Raw genomic sequence first — 21,639 nt, 5'->3', positions numbered from 1 at the left:
CTGAAGCGCCGAATGTCATCTGATGGCATCAGAGAATTGACCCGATTGTTATTCAGGGCAAGACAGTCATACTTTGAGTTGGGGGACAACTATCCTATCTTGATCTCTATAGTTCCACATCTTCGTCTACTGATGAAGATATTAGGAACTTTGTGAAACAATTAGAACTCCCTAAATTGATGACTGAGCAAAAAAATTCTCTTGATTCTGAGATGAGGAGCTTGATGAGGTAATTAAGGCCTTGCCTACAGGCAAGGCCCCAGGGCCAGATGGCTTTGATGCTGAATTTTTTAGATCTTATGCTACAGAACTGGCTCCACTTTTGTTAGAAGTTTATACAGAACCATTAAAGAATGGAAAGCTTCCGCCAACCATGACACATGCTCGGATCAGTCTGATTCTTAAAAAGGACAAAGATCCAAGTGAGTGTAAGAGTTACCATCCAATTTCCCTGATCCAGCTAGACAATAAAATATTGTCAAAAATTTTGGCTTATCGATTAAGTAAAGATATGACATCTCTTATACATTTAGATCAGGTGGGGTTTATTCAGGGCTGCAGCTCTTCCGATAACATTAGGCGTTTCATCAATATCATGTGGTCAGAGGCGAATGATCAGACTCCGGTCGGTGCCATCTCACTTGACACCGAAAAGGCATTTGATATAGTAGAATGGGATTATCTTTTTAAGATTTTGGAAATGTATGGGTGTGGGAGTATGCTTATTGGATGGATTAAGTTGCTTTATAGACACCCTGTAGCGGCGGTACAAACAAATGGATTAATTTCAGATTATTTTACTCTGGATAGGGCATCCGTTAGGGTTGCTCTCTTTCCCCATTGTTCTGTCTTGCCCTGGAACCATTAGCAGCCGCAAGTTCTCAGGATACAGAGTCAATTGGTCTAAATTGCTGCCTGATAACGGCTTTCCAGCCAGGTGCCTTCCAGTGGCCCAAACAGGGCATTAAGTATTTGGGTATTTTATTCCCAGCAAATTTGTCTGATTTAGTTAGAGTTAATTTTGTCCCTTTAATAAAAAGAGTTTCGAGCGATGTGGGCAGGTGGGCTTCATTACATTTATCGATGATCGGGAAGGTTAATGTTATTAAAATGAATTGTATTCCAAAATTCAACTACCTGCTACAGTCACTCCCTATAGATGTCCCCCTCTCTTATTTCGAGCAATTTGATAGCATAGCGAAGTCTTTCATTTGGAATGGTAAGTGTCCCAGATTACATTTCATTAAACTGCATAGGCCGATTGACAAAGGTGGGGATTTTGTTTTATTATTATGCGTTCAGTCTCAGACATTTGTCTCAATGGTCGCTTCCACCTGAAAGAGCCCCGCCCTGGTTTTGTATTGAACAGGAAGTTCATACCCCTATTTCACCATTGCAAAGCCTTTCTATCAAACTAACCGGAGAAGGTTCAGAGTTTTGGTGTGCGATGTTTTGGGCACTCGGGTATCATTTTGCCCCAGACTCTGTATTTTGGGCAATGGGGCGGTCATCGATATTGAAAATAGACACACAAATAGTTGGGTCTTAACCAGTGTCATGATCGCTAGGCAGATAATTTTAAGGGGCTGGAGGTCGGCTGGACCACCCTCTTTTCAGGAGTGGTGCTCGGAGATGGGAAGGGTGGCGGCCTTTGAACAGGGGTCATTTAGAAGAATGGGGAAGTATAGCTTGTTCGTGGAGAAATGGGGTGGGTATATGTCATTTATGGATGTGTGGGAGAGTGTGTTTTGTGAAAATTCCAATGAAGGACCAATAGTTCTCTCAACTGAAACTGTTTTCTGTGAATACAAATTGAGTGTCCCAATTTTGCATGTCAGCTACACTTTTTTCATACTTGTTAAAAATTAACAAGTTATTTCAACAACTATAGATAAGTATAGGTATAACTTAACACGTAATGTCTGCCAAACTTAAAAAAGTCAATGCAACAACATGACTAAGTCAAGTTGTCAACAAATCATTTTTTACAGTGCAGAAACTGCAAATTTTCGTTCCAGTTCCGCCGTTCCGCAGCCTCGTTTCCAAATGGTAACTTGTAAGAACGAAATAAAAGAACGGTTAATGACATTCTTTTTAAAATGACAGTACTCTGTGCTAAGGGTTGGTGACAGATACCAGTTGCATTAGTGCCAGATCTCACAAGAGAAACAAGCGTCCTTGTCTGGATAAACAAGCTCAAAATAAAGGACTTGCCTCACCCAAAAATTAAGCAAAAATATGTAAGCATTTATAAGAATTTTCAGCATAGAAATCATAGCAAGCATAGTATACATTAGCCTCCATGCCATGTCGCGGCCACGCCTGAGTCCGCTCCACGCCATGTCGCGGCCACGCCTGAGTCCGCTCCACGCCATGTTTTGCAGCCACATCTGAGTCCGCTCCATGCCATGTCGCGGCCACGCCCGAGTCCGCTCCACGTCATGTCACGGCCACGCCTGAGTCCGCTCCACGCCATGTCACGGCCAAGTCTGAGTCCGCTCCACGCCAGGTCACGGCCAAGCCTTCCGCGACTCCTTGCTCCAAGCCTCCCACGGCCCCTGTCTCCAAATTGAATGATTCGCCACTGATATCGGTGCGTAGGGCCACAAAAACTCTTCCTCACAAATTGTCAACACCCACCCCTGCCACGGCCAACGAGCCAACACCAACACCTGCCACAGCCTACGAGCCAAAGCCCACGCCTGCCACGGCCTACGAGCCAATGCCCACGCCTGCAACGGCCTACGAGCCAATGCCCATGCCTGCCACGGCCTACGAGCCAACGCCCATGCCTGCCACGGCCTACGAGCCAACGCCCATGCCTGCCACGGCCTACAAGCCAACGCCCATGCCTGCCACGGCCTACAAGCCAACGCCCACGCCTGCCACGGCCAACAAGCCAATGCCAATGCCTGCCACGGCCATCGAGCCAACTCCCATGCCTGCCACAACCAACGAGCCAACGCCACGCCTGCCACAACCAACGAGCCCATGCCCACGCCTGCCACAACCAACGAGCCCATGCCCACGCCTGCTACAACCAACGAGCCCATGCCTGCCACGGTCAACGAGCTGCCAGCCTCGTCCGTCCCAGAGCCAGCGTTGCCAGCCTCGTTCATCCCAGAGCCAGTGTTGCCAGTCTTGTCCTTCCCAGAGCCAGCGTTGCCATCCTCATCTGTCCCAGAGCCTGCATTGCCTACTTCAGTTGTCCGGAGGAGGAGTGGAAAGGCTTCCGTTTCCAAGTCTCTGCCAGAGTTCATGACCACAGAGGTCGTTCCCGAGTCTTTGCCCATGCCCACGACCACAGAGGTCGTTTCTAAGTCTCTGCCAGTGTTCATGACCACAGAGGTTGTTCCCGAGTCTTTGCCCATGCCCACAAACACAGAGGTCGTTTCCAAGTCTCTGCCAGTGTTCATGACCACGGAGGTCGTTTCCAAGTCTCTTCTCACGTCCACGACCACAGAGCTCGTTCCCGAGTCTCTGCCCATGCTCACGACCACAGAGGTCGTTTCCAAGACTCTGCCCAGGCCCACGACCACAGAGGTTGTTCCCGAGACAATGCCCATGCTCACGACCACAGAGGTCGTCCCCGAGTCTCTGCCCATGTTCACGACCACAGAGGTCGTTCCCGAGTCTATGTCCATGCCTACGACCACGGAGGTCGTTTCCAAGTCTCTTCTCACGTCCACGACCACAGAGCTCGTTCCCGAGTCTCTGCCCATGCTCACGACCACAGAGGTCGTTTCCAAGACTCTGCCCATGCTCATGACCACAGAGGTCGTTTCCAAGACTCTGCCCAGGCCCACGACCACAGAGGTTGTTCCCGAGACTATGCCCATGCTCACGACCACAGAGGTCGTCCCCGAGTCTCTGCCCATGTTCACGACCACAGAGGTCGTTCCCGAGTCTATGTCCATGCCTACGACCACAGAGGTCATTCCCGAGCCTGCCACAGCTCCACCTTCCATGGCTTTGCCCCTCGAGTCTCCCACGGCTCTGCCCCTCGAGCTTCCCACGGCTCCGCCTACCACGGCTCCACCCTCAGAGTCTCCCATGGTTCCAGTCTCTAGTCTGTGGTTGCCTCCCTGGCCACCTAACCCTGTTTCAGCCCTGTGGACACCAACCAGGCCTCCTGATCTTGTCCCTACCCTGAGGTGGTTTCCTTGGTCTCATTCAGTTTTTGGTTTTCATTCTTTTAACCATTTTTAGTCCCTGGTTTAGATTATCATAGTTTTAAATATGTATAAGTTTTTATTATAGATTTTCATAGTTTAATATTGAAAGTCTGGGAAAAAGGCTAAAACAATAAAATCTATGGTTAGAGGCTGTAGCTTTTAGCCTCCTTGTTAGCGTGCCCACCTCCCACATCGGAGAAGCTGGTTGGAGTCCCATTTGGAGCGGGTCGAGCAGGACCAGTTACAGTGGTGCCGTGACCCAGATGGGAGTGAGGTTTAGGGGGTGAGTGTAACAGTAGCCAGCTGGCAGGTAGCTGTGTGGTGTGTATACCTCACTCCCCTGGCCTCATAAGGTGCACTAGCGACTGACGCTAGAGGCTTTATCCTTTAGCCTCCTCGTTATCGCCTGCCTCCCACACCAGAGAAGCCGGTTCAAATCCCGATTGGAGTGGGTTGAGCAGGACCGGTTACACTACAATATTTATATATACACATATGCATGTGAAAGTGTGTTTTATTTTATATTCCATTTACAACTATTTTAATCACATTTAAGCTTCTTAAAAATGTAGGGCAACAAATTAATTTTAATACGCACAATTGTAAATTCCTTTAATGTTATGGACTTGCATGTGTAGTAATATGAGCTGTCAGTGTTGGAAATTGCATGTCAGCAACACATTAACTTAAATTATTAACAAGTTGTAAAAAACATAAGCAGAATTACACTTATAACAATTAAATGCTTGTTTCATTAAAAAGTGCAGTGACGTCATAGCTGAATGAATGTGATCTTACAGGTCCAATTTACCTCAGAAAAGGTGTCAGAAAAAAAATACACCTCACAAGCATTTTCATGTAGTAAAGGGGTGCTGTAGACTCACACCATCAACTCTTGGGAAAAAAATACTTTCGGTGCTCCCACACGTAATCCATTTTGATAGACTCTTCTCAGTAGCTGCAATACAAACAGGAAGTTAGATGACAAAATGCGGAAGAGCGGAGTGCGGGAAAAGGGGCGGGGCTGAATAAGGTGAAAAACAAAAGAAAAAGTTTAAACATACGATTTTTAATAAAAATCAACCCCTGGGACATGAAAAAAACACATATTAATCCAGGAACATGCCCTAAGGTGGTGTAGGTCTATAAAAATCCAGCAGGAGGTCGAATCCAAAACATGCTTTTATTTTAAAATATGGCTATATGCTTTTATTTTGGAGTGCAGGGAAAAAAGCAGGGTCTGTGTCTGACTTCACCCAGCCCCACTCTGTTGTTGTTGTGTCGATGACGCGGCAAGTCCAGCCGGCCGAACGGCAAGTGAGTTAGAATCAATAATCTGCCTTTCTGTTGATGTGGGGATTAAACTAGATCTCCCAGCAAAACATTCAAACATCGATTAGCGTCATTAAAGCGAGAGATGGCGGTTCCTGCAGCCCCAAACCTACAGCTGAACACGGCGAGACAAAGCAGCCCTGTAAACTCCACAGAAAACGACATCCACATCGACGAGAAGCAGCTGGAAAACATCAGCAATCACGTCGAGGACGGCACGTCGCTGCCGCTGCACTCGCCCTGGACCTTCTGGCTCGATCGGTAGGTGATCTGGTCATAGTGTTCACGGATGCCAACAAAGGCCCTAGATCAAATCTGTACTTAATAGATTGTATAACTAGCCTTAAGTGACTCTTTTAGGTAATAAATGAGCACATCTTACACTAATAGGACACTCAAACGCCTATTTTAGAGTTTGTAAGAGTTATGTGTCATGACGATGATCTGATATTATAAATTACAAAAGTAGGTCGGAGTCACCTGCAGGTCATGGTTGTTACTTAATATCAGATCTGTCTTTTCTGGAGTTTTATAAATCATGTTACAGTGTAACATTGAATGGGTGTGCCTCAAGGCTCTATCATGAGTGCCATCGTTTTTTGAGTTTTTCCAAGTAAAACATTCAAACCACCGTAAAATGCAGCAGATTACAGCTTTTCCGAAGTTTTAGGATGAATCGCTTCATTTGCATAAGATTTAACTGAATGGAAAGTCATTGAGAGTTCTAGATTAGTTTTAATGCCTACTGAAATGAATATTTTTCAGAGTAGTTTTGTGTTCTCTGATGTAATTGGAATTTGGAATTTAAAGGGATAGTTCACACAAAAATGATCATTCTCTTTTCATTTACTCACTCTTATGTTGTCTCAAATTCGTATGACTTTCTTTTGTGGAACACAAAGGAAGAAATTTTAATGGACATATGATGTCTGTTTGTCCATAAAATGCAAGTGCATGGTGACCAAATTTTCAAGCTCCAAAAAGCACATAAAGGAAGCAATCTAACCGCATGACACTCAAGCAAGCAGAGACCATCTACACAAAAAACTTCCGCTAGCCAACTGGAAATTTCGCCAACCTAGCGAAATACAGTGGACTTGCTGAGAATATTGTGGATAAATCTTGACATCATCAGTCTCATCAGTAATCATGATCTCAAGCTCACTTCCTAGTGCCATCTAGCGCTCTGCACGTGTCAAGCACAAGGAAGTGTAATCGAGCTTGAAATCATGATCGTGCCTAGAGACTGCAATGGCAAGATGTACAGTGAAAAATCAGTTATATTTTGGTCTGTTTTCAAACAATACCAACTGGATCACTTCAGAAGACATGGATTAAATCATGCAATCTGCTGCCTTTATGTGCGTTTTAGAGCTTCAAAGTTTGGTCCCCATTCACATTCAGAAAGAAAGTCATACGAGTTTGAGATGACACAAGGGTGAGTAAATGATGAGAGAATTATCATTTTTGGGTGAACCATTCCTTTATCTTCCTTTTTTATTACGTTTCCTTCATGTAAAGTTCTCAACGCAGTTACTTTGGTAATGATTTTCAAAGGGTTGAAGTCCTGTTTACTGTCCGACTGAAATTCGGTTTTCAAGAGGATTGTGAAATGCTTGTGTCTCATTGTATGATTTTAAGCACTAAATTGCATCTTAAATAAGACAAAAGATAACACCTCTATGTATCTCTGATTTATAGCAAAAGTATGGCTGAAGTGCCACAATTGTCTTGTTTAATGTATAAAGCTGTGTAAATTTTGTCATTCTTTTTAATGCAATTTTTATCTTATAGGTCATTACCAGGTACAACGGCAGCGGAGTGTGAATCAAATCTGAAAAAGATATACACAGTGCACACTGTTCAGGTATGAGGGACAGTCTCAATCATTTGTATTAATAGTCATTTACAGCTTTGAATTGCTTTGTGAGCACAGAATATATTTCTGTTGCCTGATTTGCTTACTTGTCCATTTAGTGAATATGTAGCGTTACATATATGTTGATGAATACCAAGGAATGCACTGTATACAGATTTTGCCCAATGCCTATAATTATTTTTACGTTAAAGTACTGTATGTATAATAACCAATATGATGGTTGGAATTATTAATCTATACTATTTTGTTTAATTTGTTTTCACATTGTAGCTCCAATTTAGAATTGTATATGCTTGAAGAGAAGCCAGGCATGAAATCATTGGTAGTAATGCAATATTTTGGGATAAAAGTGTCTGCCAAATGCGTTTAGTACTAGTGTAGCCTGGCATAGAAAAAAAAAGAGTTCTATACCTTGTGAATCGGGAAAAATAAAGCCATGATATTATCTGCTTCCAGTATTAGCCTATTCAGACCAATGCTGACAGTTTAAACGTCAGTATTGTCTGATACCGATATGGTCACCAATTTATTGTGCATCACTACATTGACTTTGTCATTGCATAAAGAGCTTCTGGAGTGTGTACAACAACATCCCTCCTGTGTCCTGCCTCCCTTTGAGGTGTAGCTACCACCTAATGAGAGGAGAAAGAAGACCACTTTGGTAAGTCTTATTTTTATGCAAGAAAACTCTGGGGTAGTTTCTATAATATACTTAATAGCATCGATATATAATTATACGCCATCCATAGCTTTGTAAATATGGTCGAGGCACTTTACATTAAACATCCTGCTTTGAATATATATATATATATATTTATTTGTTAACAGGGAAGAGGAAAGCAATGCAATGGGAGGTGTTTGGAAAATGAAAGTGCCAAAGGAAAGCACAGTAAGTCTATAGTCTATCACTGGTGTTATAAATTACAAAGCAGTTTGACCATTGTTATCGACATTATCTACTGTTATGGGGCATTCACACGTACAGTGATTTTATCACACGAGGTTGTTCCTACTGCTGGTTGTTCTAATGTTATTTATGGGCTGCACAAATGGCCATAGCTTTTCATAAAAGTAAGATGTCATTCTACTTAGACAAGGAATCAGTTGTAAAAGAAAATAGCAGTTTAAGGATTATTCCGGGTTCAATACAAGTTAAGCTCAATAGAGCTGTTCAGCTTGTAGTTCAAAAACCCGGAAGAGAAGGAAAGGGAAGCCATGGGTTCCCTCTGGATTTTCCTATGGGTTTTTGAACTTATGTGTAAAATAAGGTCTGTGGTAAACATTACTTGACGATACATGGACGTTTTGCTCTAAAACATAAATTACACACAGTCATACCGCAAACAGGAATTTTGAAGCCGTATTGAATTACATACTTATTTTTAAAAATGCACAGCGGCTTCAAAATCAACGTATCGTCAAGTAATGTTTACCACAGACCTTATTTTACACAAAAGTTCAGGAACCCCATTATAAAAACCCATAAGAAAATCCTGAGGGAACCCATAGACTTCCAGGTTCACCTACAAATTGACGTCACGGCTGAACAGCTCTATCGACAGCATAATGAAATGAAAAACATCTCGATCTTGCCTACGCTCGACTACAGGAGACGGATCACGTGTGCTCCGATGTATTCACTCCAATTGTTGTTGCTGCATCACATCGCTGCCTGTTTACATTGAGTGAAACTTTTCTCAAGTTGAGTTGCTGGACAGGCCCACATCACATCGCCAGTATTCAGTGTCACTCATTTCCAGTTCCCTTTGAAAATTAAAGGAAAGTTGTGTTCACCCAAAAATGAAAATTCTTATATCACTTACTCACCTTCCCCCAGATGTTTATGACTTTCGTCTGCTGAACACAGACAAAGATTTTTAGAAGAATATCTCAGGTCTGTAGGTCAATACAATTCAACAAAGTGAATAGTGATCAGACCTTTGAAGCTCCAAAAATCACATAAAGTCACCAGTGGTTTAATATGTCTTCTGAAGTGATGTAATCACTTTGGGTGAGAAACAGATCAATATTTAAATCCTTTTTTTATATTTTTTTTATACTATAAATCAAATAAAAATGGAAGATTTATAGTTTAAAAAAAAGGACTCTGTAGGTCCATACAATGCAAGTGAATGGTGACCAGAACTTTGAAGCTCCTAAAATCACATAAAGGCAGCATAAAAGTAATCCATATGACTCCAGTGCTTTAATCCATGTCTTCTGAAGCAATATAATAGGTGTTGGTGAGAAACAGATCAATATTTAATTCTTTTTTTACTATAGATCACCACATTCACTTCCACATTCTTCTTTTGTTTTTTGACGTTTGCATTGTTTTCGTGCATATCGCCACCTACTGGTAGGGTTGGTCAAAGGTGAACATTTGCTTTATGTTATTTTTGGAGCTTTAAAATTCTGGTCACCATTTACTTGCATTGTATGGACCTACAGAGCTGAAATATTCTTCTAAAAATCTTTGCTTGTGTTCAGCAGAAGAAAGAAAGTCATACATATCTGGGATGGCATGAGGGTGAGTAAATGATGAGAGAATTTTCATGTGGGTGAACTATTCCTTTAATGACTTCTAGTAGCTTTGTCGATTTAAAACATTGTATGTGTGAAATTGCCCTTTTAGAATGTAGAATCCAAATTCATAAGATACAAATCAGTAGGTTCCTTTTTATTACTGCTAATCTGCTTTATTGCTGGCAGATTGTAATTATTCTACGTCATATCTCTTTTTCTATCAGTTAGCTGTGTGGAAAGAGCTGTTGTTGGCCACGATTGGTGAACAATTCACAGATTATTGTGCATCAGGTGAGTGAAGTATCAGTACCATGGCACAAAGCATTCTTTTATATTTACATTATATTAAAGTAATGATTTAAAAAAAATGTATTTTAGAGGATGAAGTGGTTGGAGTAAGTGTCAGCGTGAGAGAACGGGAGGACGTTGTTCAGGTCTGGAATGGAAACGCCTCTTTTGCAAACGAGGCAAACGTTTTAGGCAGAATCTACGAACTTCTTCCGCAGATAGCTTTTAAAGCAGTATTTTATAAGCGTAAGTGTCTGGTTTATTTTCTTCTCACTGCAGTACTTCACTTCGAGCATTCTGAGAGTTCACTGTTTATTCGATGCATGAGAGCTTGTTCCGGGTTCAGTACAAGTTAAGCTCAATCAACAACATTTGTGACAATATTGACAATGTTGATTACCACTAGAGCTGTCACGATTATGAAATTTGGCTGACGATTAGTTGTCAAATAAAATAATTGTGATTATAACGATTAATAGTCTGTTTTAGGGCTGTGACGATAAATTTCATGATTTCACAGTTAATTGTCATAAAATAAGTGTTGTTTTTTCTGCATGTGTGCTTCATTCGCCTTAAGAAGTAATTTTTACATATTTAACTTCAAATATATAAATTAGGAATAAATTATGATTTCCTTTTAAGGCTTTAAAAACTTATGACATGAAAAATAATGTTTTAAATATCAAAATATTGGGAGCCTGGGTAGCTCAGCGAGTATTGACGCTGACTACCACCCCTGGAGTCGTGAGTTCAAATCCAGGGCATGCTGAGTGACTCCAGCCAGGTCTCTTAAGCAACCAAATTGGCCCGGTTGCTAGGGAGAGTAGAGTCACATGGGGCAACCTCCTCATGGTCGCTATAATGTGGTTCACTCTTGGTGGGGTGTGTGGTGAGTTGTGCGTGGATGCCGCGGAGAATAGCGTGAAGCCTCCACACGTGCTACATCTCCGCGGTAACGCGCTTAACAAGCCACGTGATAAGATGCGTGGATTGACGGTCTCGGACACGGAGGCAACTGAGATTCGTCCTCCACCACCCGGATTGTGGTGAGTCACTACGCCACCATGAGGACTTAGAGCGCATTGGGTATTGGCCATTCCACTCTTTTTGGTCAACTTTAGTTTTGGTCATTTTTACATTTACATTTGTTTTTTGAACGAATATATTTAAAAAAATGTTTTAATAAAAACTGAAATATATATTATTAATATATATATTTGTATTATATTACGCAATAGTAAAACATTTCTTTCCTAATTTCTTCACTTTCACACGTTATTTTAATGATCTGATTAAACGGACGAGCCCTTATTTGTCATGAAGCAAAACCTTTGAGATTTCGTTTAATCATTGTATCAGCATCTCCTCCTCTTTGTCACTGCGTGTCATTAACACAGTGTTTATGAACCAAGAACATTTGCCATTATTGATCGTTTAAAGTGGAACTGGAGCGCTTTGCGTTCAGTATCAAAGTTTATACTTGTTCGCTTATATTTTTGCGGGAGTTTGGCGCGAGCCTCTGCTGACTGCGCGCACATCAGAGCATTTCACGCACTCTTCAGGACAGGAGCTGGTTGACACACAAACGTGCCGTTCATGGCATTCATTTATGCAATATATTCGCTTAAAATTCCCTTATTCAGGCATTAAAATGTGATTGGAATTTGAATGCCCAATAATTGCGGTTGTCTCAAATAAACGTGGTCAGATCAAATAAATGACAGTTATTTAATAATCGCGACAGGCCTAATTACCACAGAAAATAATTTAAACTCGTCCCTCCTTTTCTTTAAAAATGCAAAAATCGAGGTTACAGTGCGGCTCTTACAATGGAAGTGAATGGGGCCAATTTTTGGAGGGTTTAAATGCAGAAATGTGAAGATTATTATTGTATTAAAGCACTTACATTAATTTTTCTGTTAAAATTCATGTATTATTTGAGCTGGAAAGTTGTTTAAATACTAATTTTTACAGTCGTTTTAGGGTTTGTTGACATTACATCGTCATGGCAACGAAATTGTAAAATTGACTATAACTTACACAGAAAAGGTTAGTAAGCGATTTTATCACACTAAAATCATGATAACACAAATATTGTGTACATATTGTGGATATACTTTTGAAACAGTGAATATTTTAACATTTACGAATTAACCCCCATTCACTTCCATCCATTAGTGTGACACTGCAACCCAGATTTTTGCTTTTTTTAAAGAAAAGGAGGAACAAGTCAAAATAGATTTTGTGGTAATCAGTATTATGCCACAAATGCTGTCGATTGAGCTTAACTTGTATTGAACCTGGAATATTCCTTTATTGTGTACTTTTGGGAAGTTGGCATGTCCTGCAGACTATCTAAAAATATTTGAAACAGCATTTTGCTAATTCTAAAATAAAACTAGTATGCATGCAGCTTTAATGACCTCATATTCATTGAGAGACAACATGGAATATTCATATTTGTCACACAGCTGGACCATTTAAAATGAACTGATGATGGAAAAATGAGTTTTAGAATGGTGCTAAACCTAAGAAAAAATGTTCCCTTCTAAATTCATATACAACTTAATCTAAAATCTTGATGCTGATTCAAAACACGTCTATGGACATGTTAAGGGCCGTTTACACCAAACACGTTTTTGCATCTGTCTCTGACATCTATGATCATTGTGCCCATCTCACGTTTTTTTTTCCAGGTTTTTTTACATAAAAAAAAAAAAACACATCTTGAGACACCAGCATTCTGTTGCATGTCTAGATTTTTCTGTAGCGCAAGGACGTGTTCGATCTGAAAACCCCCTTATGAGTTAATTACCCATGTGCAGAACTGCAAACTAATCAGCATTGCACTAATGCTGGTGACTGATTTAAAATTCTCTGTTTTTCCAGCACACAAGGAGCATCATGCATTTGAAGGTGGTCGCTCAAGACATTAGCAAGCTTTGCACATTCATCACATATTTTCTTTCTGTTTTTTTGGACTGATCCTTGAAAATGGACTGAAAATGGAAAATCCCTCCTGGACGAACAGAACTGTTGGGTTTTGCAGTTGTTTCATATCTTAGGAAAGTTTTTTAAATGTTGTAGATGATCCTTCCATGATTTTTGCGAAACTTCTCTCGTGCCAGATATTTAGGAAATATCAATAAGATCACATAGCAGTAGCATATGTAATATACTCATCACAACCGAGAGATGTTGCCAATTATTGTTTTTCCCCTTATTTTTATTATGTTAATTTGTTTAAATGTTCAGTCCAGTGACCCAATTGCTGCTTGTCAAAGTTAATGCTCATTATTGTGTTAAAGTTGACATTTCCTTCACAGAATAAGAGTGTCCATTAGGATCATGGAATAGTTTTAGCACTAGACTAAAAAGATTTCCTAGACTAAGCTTAATCTGTTTCTGGGAAGCCATGTTTTATGCAAAAGTATTGCACATTTCTTTATGGGAAGATCTCTTTGGGTTGGAGGTTAATACAGATTTCTTAACAAATCTAAGCGGGTGTTATGACATTGAATTTGAAGAAAAATGCATATGCAATTTCCCAATTTCACCCAAAACTGAATATTTAAGTGAAATGATTTCTGTACCTTAGGCTCAAAATCTTGGAATGATTGCAGATATTTCAAACAGCTGAGATTTTATGATTTAGAAAACTGTAGCCAGGCCTCCTCCTGTAGTATTCTATATATGTGAAATCTATTTTAGAATGGCATCCATACTGTAGCACTGTTAGTTTTGTTTTTGTTAGGTCTCTTTTTCAAATGCAACTTATTGCTACTTTATTGTGGTTGGAATCTTGCATTGTTCTGTGTATTACTAACTGTAGCTCTGTTTTATACCTTACCCTTAAGTGTCTGTGTCGTAAATGTCCGAATGCTTACTATTTTCATGGTCGTAAATCATTACGTCTTGAGATTTTTTTTTTTTTTTACTTATGCATTTTCTCTAAACTGCCTTTTAATTGACTATAAACACACTGTGTCTTGTTTCAGAGTGCTTATTATTGTAGTCTGTCTTATTGTGTTTTGGAATGGATGGTTGTGTTGGAAAACTTATGAGTGAAGGGGAGGTAATGTAGATATTGTCAAATTATGAAACTGACAAATACCTGGGTAATCATCAGAGCACTTTGATGAATATATGTTTAGTTTGTCAGTACCAAAGAGATTTCTTTTCCATTCTCCTGTATAATTCATCATTGTCTGGTTAAGTATATAAAGATCTGCACAATAGATCCTTCTGAACTTGCATAGAGGGAGTTAAAACAGTGTTTCTCATGTTTTTCTTTGTCTTTACTGGTGTAGTTCACATTCTGCTGTGTCTCCCATGTTGCTGCGTGGTAATTTGATTTAGGTTTGTCAAAGTCAGAAACTGCAAGCCCAAATAGACCTGCATTGTGAATGAGGTCCTTTAATGCACTAAAAAGCACAATTATGAGCCTGTCCTTCAAATGGGCAGGGATGTGCAAAATAACTTTTACATGCAGCTGACCTTTCATATTTCAGCCTTTTCCTACCAATCACTTGATCTCTTTATGAGATGTGAGTACTGAGATGGGTTTTTGGATTTATTTTTCGGAGCATTTGTGGCAGTTTTCCAGGGCTCCCAATCAGGATCCGAAACCTCAAACTGATTGTCAATCTTCTGGAACGGTGCCTTGTGTTCTCCCAGGGTTTCACTCAGAATGTTCTGTATATCTTTATGTATTTAATCAGTGATAAGATCATTTTCTTTTCTTTTTTTGCTTATAGGTTTTGAAATATTGAATCAATAAAAAGCAGAATTCAAAATGCAAGTGTTGTGTCAAGTGTTGTTTTCAACATAAAATTGTACTACCATTTATTTCAAATAAAATGCTGACGTACTCCGCAATCAAAGTCATGTATCCTGTTACTGTCAGGGTTTCCACGGTCATTGACAAATTGGAAAATTGTGAATTTTAAAGGGATAGTTCACCCCCCAAAAAACTAAGATTTTTAGAAGAATATCTCAGCTCTGTAGGTTCATAGAATATAAGTGAATGGTGACCAGAACTCTGAAGCTCCTAAAATCATATAAAGGCAGCATAAAAGTAATCCATAAGACTCCAGTGGTTAAATCCATGTCTTCAGAAGTGATATGATAGGTGTGGGTGAGAAACAGTTCAATTTTTAATTCCATTTTACTTTAAATTTTCACCTTTGACCAGCAGGTGGCGATATGCACAAAGAATGCAATCACCAAAAAACTAAAGAAGAATGTGGAAGTGGTGATCTATGGTAAAAAAAAAAAAGGAATTAAATATTGATCTGTTTCTCACCAACACCTATTATATTGCTTCAGAAGACATGGATTAAAGCACTGGAGTATATGGATTACTTTTATGCGACTTTATGAGCTTCAAAGTTCTGGTCACCATTCACTTGACTGTATGGACCTACAGAGCTGAAATATTCTTCCAAAGATCTTCATACACACCTGGGATGGCATGAGGGTGAGTAAATGATGAGAAGTTAAATGTTTTGGTAAACTATCCCTTTAAAATAAAGCTTTCCATAAAGCAACTCAGAACACCCCACACAAACCATCCTCTCACTTTCAACTGCTTTTATTTTCAGTAAACTTAACATGTGTAAATATTTGTAGGAACATAAAGATTCAACAACGAAGACATAAACTGAACAAGTTTCACAGACATGTGACTTACAGAAATGGAATAATGTGTCCCTGAACAATGGGGAGGTCAAAATCAAAAGTAACAGTCAGTATCTGGTGTGGCCACCAGCTGCATTAAGTACTGCAGTGCATCTCCTCCTCATGGACTGCTCAGATTTGCCAGTTCTTGCTGTGAGATGTTACCCCACTCTTCCACCAAGGCACTTGCAAGTTCCCAGACATTTCTGTGGGGAATGGCCCTAGCCCTCACCCTCTGATCCAACAGGTCCCAGATGTGCTCAATGGGATTGAGATCCGGGCTCTTCGCTGGCCATGGCAGAACACTGACATTCCTGTCTTGCAGGAAATCATGCACAGAACGAGCAGTATGGCTGGTGGCATTGTCATGCTGGAGGGTCATGTCAGGATGAGCCTGCAGGAAGGGTACCACATGAGGAAGGAGGATGTCTTCCCTGTAATGCACAAGCTCAGTCCGATGATGCTGTGACACACCGCCCCAGACCATGACGGGCCCTCCACCTCCAAATCGATCCCGCTCCAGAGTACATGCCTCGGTGTAACGCTCATTCCTTCTATGATAAACACGAGTCTGACCATCAGACAAAACCATGACTTGTCAGTGAAGAGCACTTTTTGCCAGTCCTGTCTGTTCCAGCGAAGGTGGGTTTGTGCCCATAGGTGACCTTGTTGCCGGTGATGTCTGGTAAGGACCTGCCTTACAACAGGCCTACAAGCCTTCAATCCAGCCTCTCTCAGCCTATTGCAGACAGTCTGAGCACTGATGAAGGGATTGTGCATTCCTGGTGTAACTCAGGCAGCTGTTGTTGCCATCCTGTACCTGTCCCTCAGGTGTGATATTCGGATGTACCGATCCTGTGCAGGTGTTGTTACACATGGTCTGCCACTGCGAGGAAGATCAGCTGTCCTTCCTGTCTCTCTGTAGCGCTGTCTTAGGTGTCTCACAGTACAGACATTGCAATTTATTGCCCTGGCCACATCTGCAGTCCTCATACAGTACCTCCATGCATCATGCCTAAGGCACGTTTACGCAGATGAGCAGGGACCCTGGACATCTTTCTTTTGGTGTTTTTTCTTTTGGAGTCAGTAGAAAGATCTCTTTAGTGTCCTAAGTTTTTACAACTGTGACCTTAATTGCCTACCGTCTGTAAGCTGTTAGTGTCTTAATGACCGTTCCACAGGTGCATGTTCATTAATTGTTTATGGTTCACTGAACAAACATGGAAAACATTGTTTAAACCCTTTACAATCAAGATCTGTAAAGTTATTTGGATTTTTACAAAATTATCTTTAAAATACAGTGTCCTGAAAAAGGGACGTTTCTTTTTTGCTGAGTTTAGATATACAATAAAATCTTAAAGTCATGGAAATTTCTATAGTGAATATATATATATATATATATATATATATGTGTGTGTGTGTATATATTATTATTATTATTATTATTATTATTATGTTATTCTCAGGTTTAACAAAGCTTACATTTCTTGGCTTCCACAACATTCTGGGAACATTAGTTTTTGGTTCTAGTAGCAACATTCTAATGATCTCTTTTGGTTAGCCAGGAAGGTTGTTTTTACAGAAACAGAACGTGCCATACAGGTTAGGAGAACGTTTCCCTAATGTTATGCCTAGCGAAAAATAATGAAAATTGTGAATGAAAAATAAAGTCTGAAAATAACTATTAGAGAACGTTCTGTATAAGTTCTTATTAGGTTATCACACAAAACCTCCTTGCAACGTTCTGGGAACGTTAGTTAATGATTTAAAAAATAAAACCTAAAGAGAACGTTCCTAGAACGTTGGGAATTGGTTTACATAAATACCCAAACGAGAACCATATGCTAACTTTAGGGGAACGTAATGTGTTTGCTGGGAAAATATAATATATCTATAAAATGATTTTAAATCTTAATCCAGTAATCATTAACAACTGGAAAAATCAAAGAAACACCCTGTACCACTAAGTGGCGCTGCTCACCATTTAAACATAATGTTCTGTCTTCACCTTTCAGCATCTCCAATAAATCACTCTCTCACCAGTTGCGTAGAAGGTCCACACTTCCTTTACCATTCGCCTGTGCTAAACAGAGACAGTGCTGATCATAACCGATACAACGCGCAACAGTATCTGTTCCGCACTGCTGCCGTCAAAGCACAAGCGGCGAATCACTTCAGCCCTCAGCAGGTGGACGTGACGTCACGGCACTACAACTCTCATGTTCTGAAACTCACAAAACACTGTCTTGTCTTTACTTTGACAAATTAATCTTGTACATCTTTTACGCTTCCACGCTCTTTGTAAACAGTCCCGAATAAACGCAACGAGCGGGTCGCGAGGTCCGTGAACTAGTTCACCGGGACGCGCACGGCGGATGAATACACTTGTTTACATTGTGCTCCACGCGGCAGATGCGGTGTGACTGGCAGGCAGCGCGCAGCTACGCGAGCTTCATGGGAGCCCGACACACAGCGCTTACCAGCTCGCGAAAGTTCGTTCCGCGGTCTCTGTTCAAGTCTTCTAATCTGTCCGTTGTACAGCCAGTTCATCCCCGGTGAGTTTTCTTTTCTTCTTTTTGTCAAGTTACCTCCTCTGTGTTTTGTTCCTAATAAACATGCTTGGTTCATTTGCTAATTATTAGCCTTATCACCCTCAACGACAGTGCTGGAAACCAGGAGCAGCAGCTAATTCAAAGTGCCTCACTCTTTTATCGCCATTTATTTGGTATTTTATAATAGGTAATTTGCCTTTAGCAAAGTCAGTGGCTTCGTAACACTTGCAAATGCCGTTAGATGCCATTGAACCACCTCCTCGGAGTGTTAGCTGGTAACATGTGCGCCTTTCTCTCAGTTAAAGTGGAGATCAAAAACTGCCCGAGTAACTTAAGACACTCAGTTTGTTCTGTATTGGAAGACAGTTGCACGTTGGCCTCAAACCCCATTAAATTGATTGTTAATTCTAACTGGACGGTTTTTAACCGGCTCACATGCATCCTTTAATGGAGATGTGTTACTTTGGCTGTGTCTCAAAACCTGGTGAGCTGCCTATCTAGACAGAATTTCTGCCCAGAGGCATCTGCCCTTTAGAGGCATCCCAACTTAAAGTGTCTTTTCTTAAACCAGGTGTTACCTGCCCTTAGGATCTGGTTCCCTCACACTTCATGCTCCATTGTGACGTCTATTAAAGACATTTGTCCATTCAGCACAACTGGGATTCACGTTAAGGTGGGCATTGAAGAAGATTTGATTCCTTAGTATGTTCTTCTCTCTCTCTCTCTCCCTCTCTCAGTTGTTTCTCCTTCATGCTTTTTCATGTATCCTGGATTCTTCGTTAGAGCAGCTATGTTGCTTCAAAAGTTTCTTTGTGACGGAGGTACCTGTGTTGACAGGTCTTGAAGGATTGCACAACTGTGTTATTACATCAAGGTTGTTGATGAAGAGTTATTGTCCTTTAAATGATATTATCTCTGTACCAAGTATGCACTGCATGCCTTGGCTAACTTCCTAATGACATGACATCCAATGGTACACACCACAGTCAATAAGATGGCCAGGAACCGGTAATGTCAATGTCATAATCGGTTTAATTATTAATAGATTTCTAGACATTTCTAGATTAACATTTTTATGGCATACCTTACTCAGACTTCAATACAGTGATGGCTGTCTGCCTAAGAAACAACAGTCTACAATGCCGAAAATGCTACTTGTAAGGCAAAAGTCTGATAGTTGGGAAAGTGGGAGTAAGTGTATTGTGGATAGATCTTTCAGAGGAAGCAGCACGTGTGGCGCATCTAGGCGTGGATGCACTGATGAACGTGACAGATATTTCCTTTTTAGGTGGGAGTTTCAACTTTTGTTTCCCCTATCTTGCTGTTTGGCTACACCAAGGGTTTCCCCTCAGGTAAAGGAGTTTCAGATGAGTGAGCTAACACTGAGCAAACTTTATCGTGGTGAGGAAGTGTAATGGCTGTTTGCTTGGCTAGCCAAGGTGACAGGTTTTGTCTTGGTTTGTTATTCACTCATTAGTCCAAGGGCGTAGCAGTCATTTTAAAAGTGGGGGGGGGGGCACAGCTGTCAGTTTGTGGCTCGCACAGACCTAACTCTTCAGTGCAGTATTATTATATTACACTATATATTAATATATAAGTATTATATTAATAGATGTGTATTATTACTTTAAATATTTGTAATATTTTAAAGATTCAAGTATTGCAAAGTAATTCCAAAATTTTGCAAAAGTAGCTGCAAAAAGAAAGGGCATCTTGCGGAGCACTTGCTTCTGTTTCACACATGACAATAAAAGACTGAGCACAAACTGGTCCTGAATAAATTATTTAATCAATTACAATAATGACAATTGTGCATGTACAATTTATTTTTTCATTGTGGGATTTAAATGTATCCAAGTGGCTTGAGTGTTTTGACTACGTTCACTAAAATGAGTTCAGATCCATTTAATGATTCGGTGACCATTTCTGGTGATGCCAGAAGGTGGTGACAAATGAGTGTCTTGTGTGAAATAAGTTAGTCACTGAATCAATGATCAAAAGAAAAATTGTATCCTTTAAAATTTGTATGTCTACAGATCTATAAAGAGACTTTAGTAGAGGTTTTAAGCATTAAAAGAACAAAGCAAATTATCATTTCCCTACAGTTTGTGAGCTACTAAGCATGACATTTATCTTTTTATTAAAAGACAACAATAATAGTCTTATAATAATTGAGTTTGAATAATGTCCATACATTTTCATGTATAAAAAGCACGTCTACATATCTATTCACTTCAGCAAAATGCCTAAGTGTTCTAAGAACACAGCAGATCTGTCTTTTTTCCTACAGTTTGTCGACTTCACACCAACATAGAGGTAAAAAACAGGAGCTGATATTAAAAATAGCTTTACATATTTAACACAGATCTAGTAATCTGCCTGAATCAACAAAAGCAACAGATCAAACTATTACCTCACAAACATAATGTAAAAAGCATAACTTAATGAAGACTCATGCGCTGATATAAACTCCACTTACAATGTGTGCTTAAAAGAAGGATTGTCATTTGTTTTTTTGCTGCAGTGCATTTCACGTAATGCTGCCAATCAAGAATGATATGCCGATAAATAACTCTCATTTGTATGTTCCTCTTCTCTAGATTTATTTATTTTTTTTTGTATTTTTTCCCCCTTTTTCACCCAATTTGGAATGCCCAATTCCCAGTGCGCTTTTTTTAAGTCCTCGTGGTCGCGTAGTGATTCGCCTCAATCCGGGTGGTGGAGGACGAATCCCAGTTGCCTCCGCGTCTGAGACTATCAACACGCGCATCTTATCATGTGGCTTGTTGAGCGCGTTGCCACGGAGACGTAGCGGATGTGGAGGCTTCACACCATGCACCGCGGCATCCGCGCCCAACTGAGAACGAACCACATTATAGCGACCATGAGGAGGTTACCCCATGTGACTCTACCCTCCCTAGCAACCGGGCCAATTTGGTTGCTTAGGAGACCTGGCTGGAGTCACTCAGCACACCCTGGGATTCGAACTAGCGAACTCCAGGGGTGGTAGCCAGCGTCTTTTACCACTGAGCTACCCAGGCCCCCCTCATCTCTAGATTATTAATTTAGATCAACATCAATGCAGATAAAAAACATGGATAAATGAGCATTGTTGAAAACAACTTTGTAGAAATGAATGGAGCTGTGTTGATTAGACTATCTGACTGACGGCCTATTACGTAAGGGTTGTTTCGGCTCATGAAACTCA

At 40.5% G+C, this 21,639-nt stretch overlaps 2 protein-coding genes across 4 annotated transcripts in view; both read left to right on the top strand.

The window, feature by feature from the left end:
* The first annotated feature begins 5,410 nt into the window (after positions 1 to 5,410).
* On the top strand, positions 5,411 to 15,001 carry eif4e3 (eukaryotic translation initiation factor 4E family member 3). Its single transcript, XM_051662320.1, has 7 exons — positions 5,411 to 5,768; positions 7,302 to 7,374; positions 7,953 to 8,047; positions 8,215 to 8,275; positions 10,137 to 10,203; positions 10,291 to 10,446; positions 13,090 to 15,001. Exons 1-7 carry the CDS (start codon positions 5,593 to 5,595, stop codon positions 13,134 to 13,136), a joined length of 675 nt encoding a protein of 224 aa, XP_051518280.1. The 5' UTR covers positions 5,411 to 5,592; the 3' UTR covers positions 13,137 to 15,001.
* Positions 15,002 to 18,031: 3,030 nt separating this feature from the next.
* LOC127420231 (forkhead box protein P1-B-like) overlaps positions 18,032 to 21,639 on the top strand; it is a 57,891-nt gene continuing 54,283 nt past the window's right edge. Inside the window, exons 1-2 of one of the 3 annotated variants that reach the window (XM_051662301.1) lie at positions 18,032 to 18,434; positions 19,003 to 19,104. The gene's annotated coding sequence lies outside the window, so the exon portion shown is untranslated. The remainder of the gene's footprint in view (positions 18,435 to 19,002; positions 19,105 to 21,639) is intronic. The other 2 variants (XM_051662303.1, XM_051662302.1) reach the window with 2 other exon arrangements.

This window comes from Myxocyprinus asiaticus, chromosome 29 (assembly GCF_019703515.2).
Source record: "Myxocyprinus asiaticus isolate MX2 ecotype Aquarium Trade chromosome 29, UBuf_Myxa_2, whole genome shotgun sequence".
Classification (NCBI taxonomy): Eukaryota; Metazoa; Chordata; class Actinopteri; order Cypriniformes; family Catostomidae; genus Myxocyprinus; species Myxocyprinus asiaticus.
Note: the sequence above shows the minus strand (reverse complement) of the source record. Positions and strands in the feature narration are given on the sequence as shown.

Coding starts and splice junctions, on each gene's coding strand:
- eif4e3 (XM_051662320.1), top strand. CDS start 5,593: ATGGCGGTTCCTGCAGCCCCAAACCTACAGCTGAACACGGCGAGACAA. Junction 8,276..10,136: donor AAGTGCCAAAGGAAAGCACA/GTAAGTCTATAG, acceptor TTTTTCTATCAG/TTAGCTGTGTGGAAAGAGCT. Junction 10,204..10,290: donor CACAGATTATTGTGCATCAG/GTGAGTGAAGTA, acceptor AATGTATTTTAG/AGGATGAAGTGGTTGGAGTA.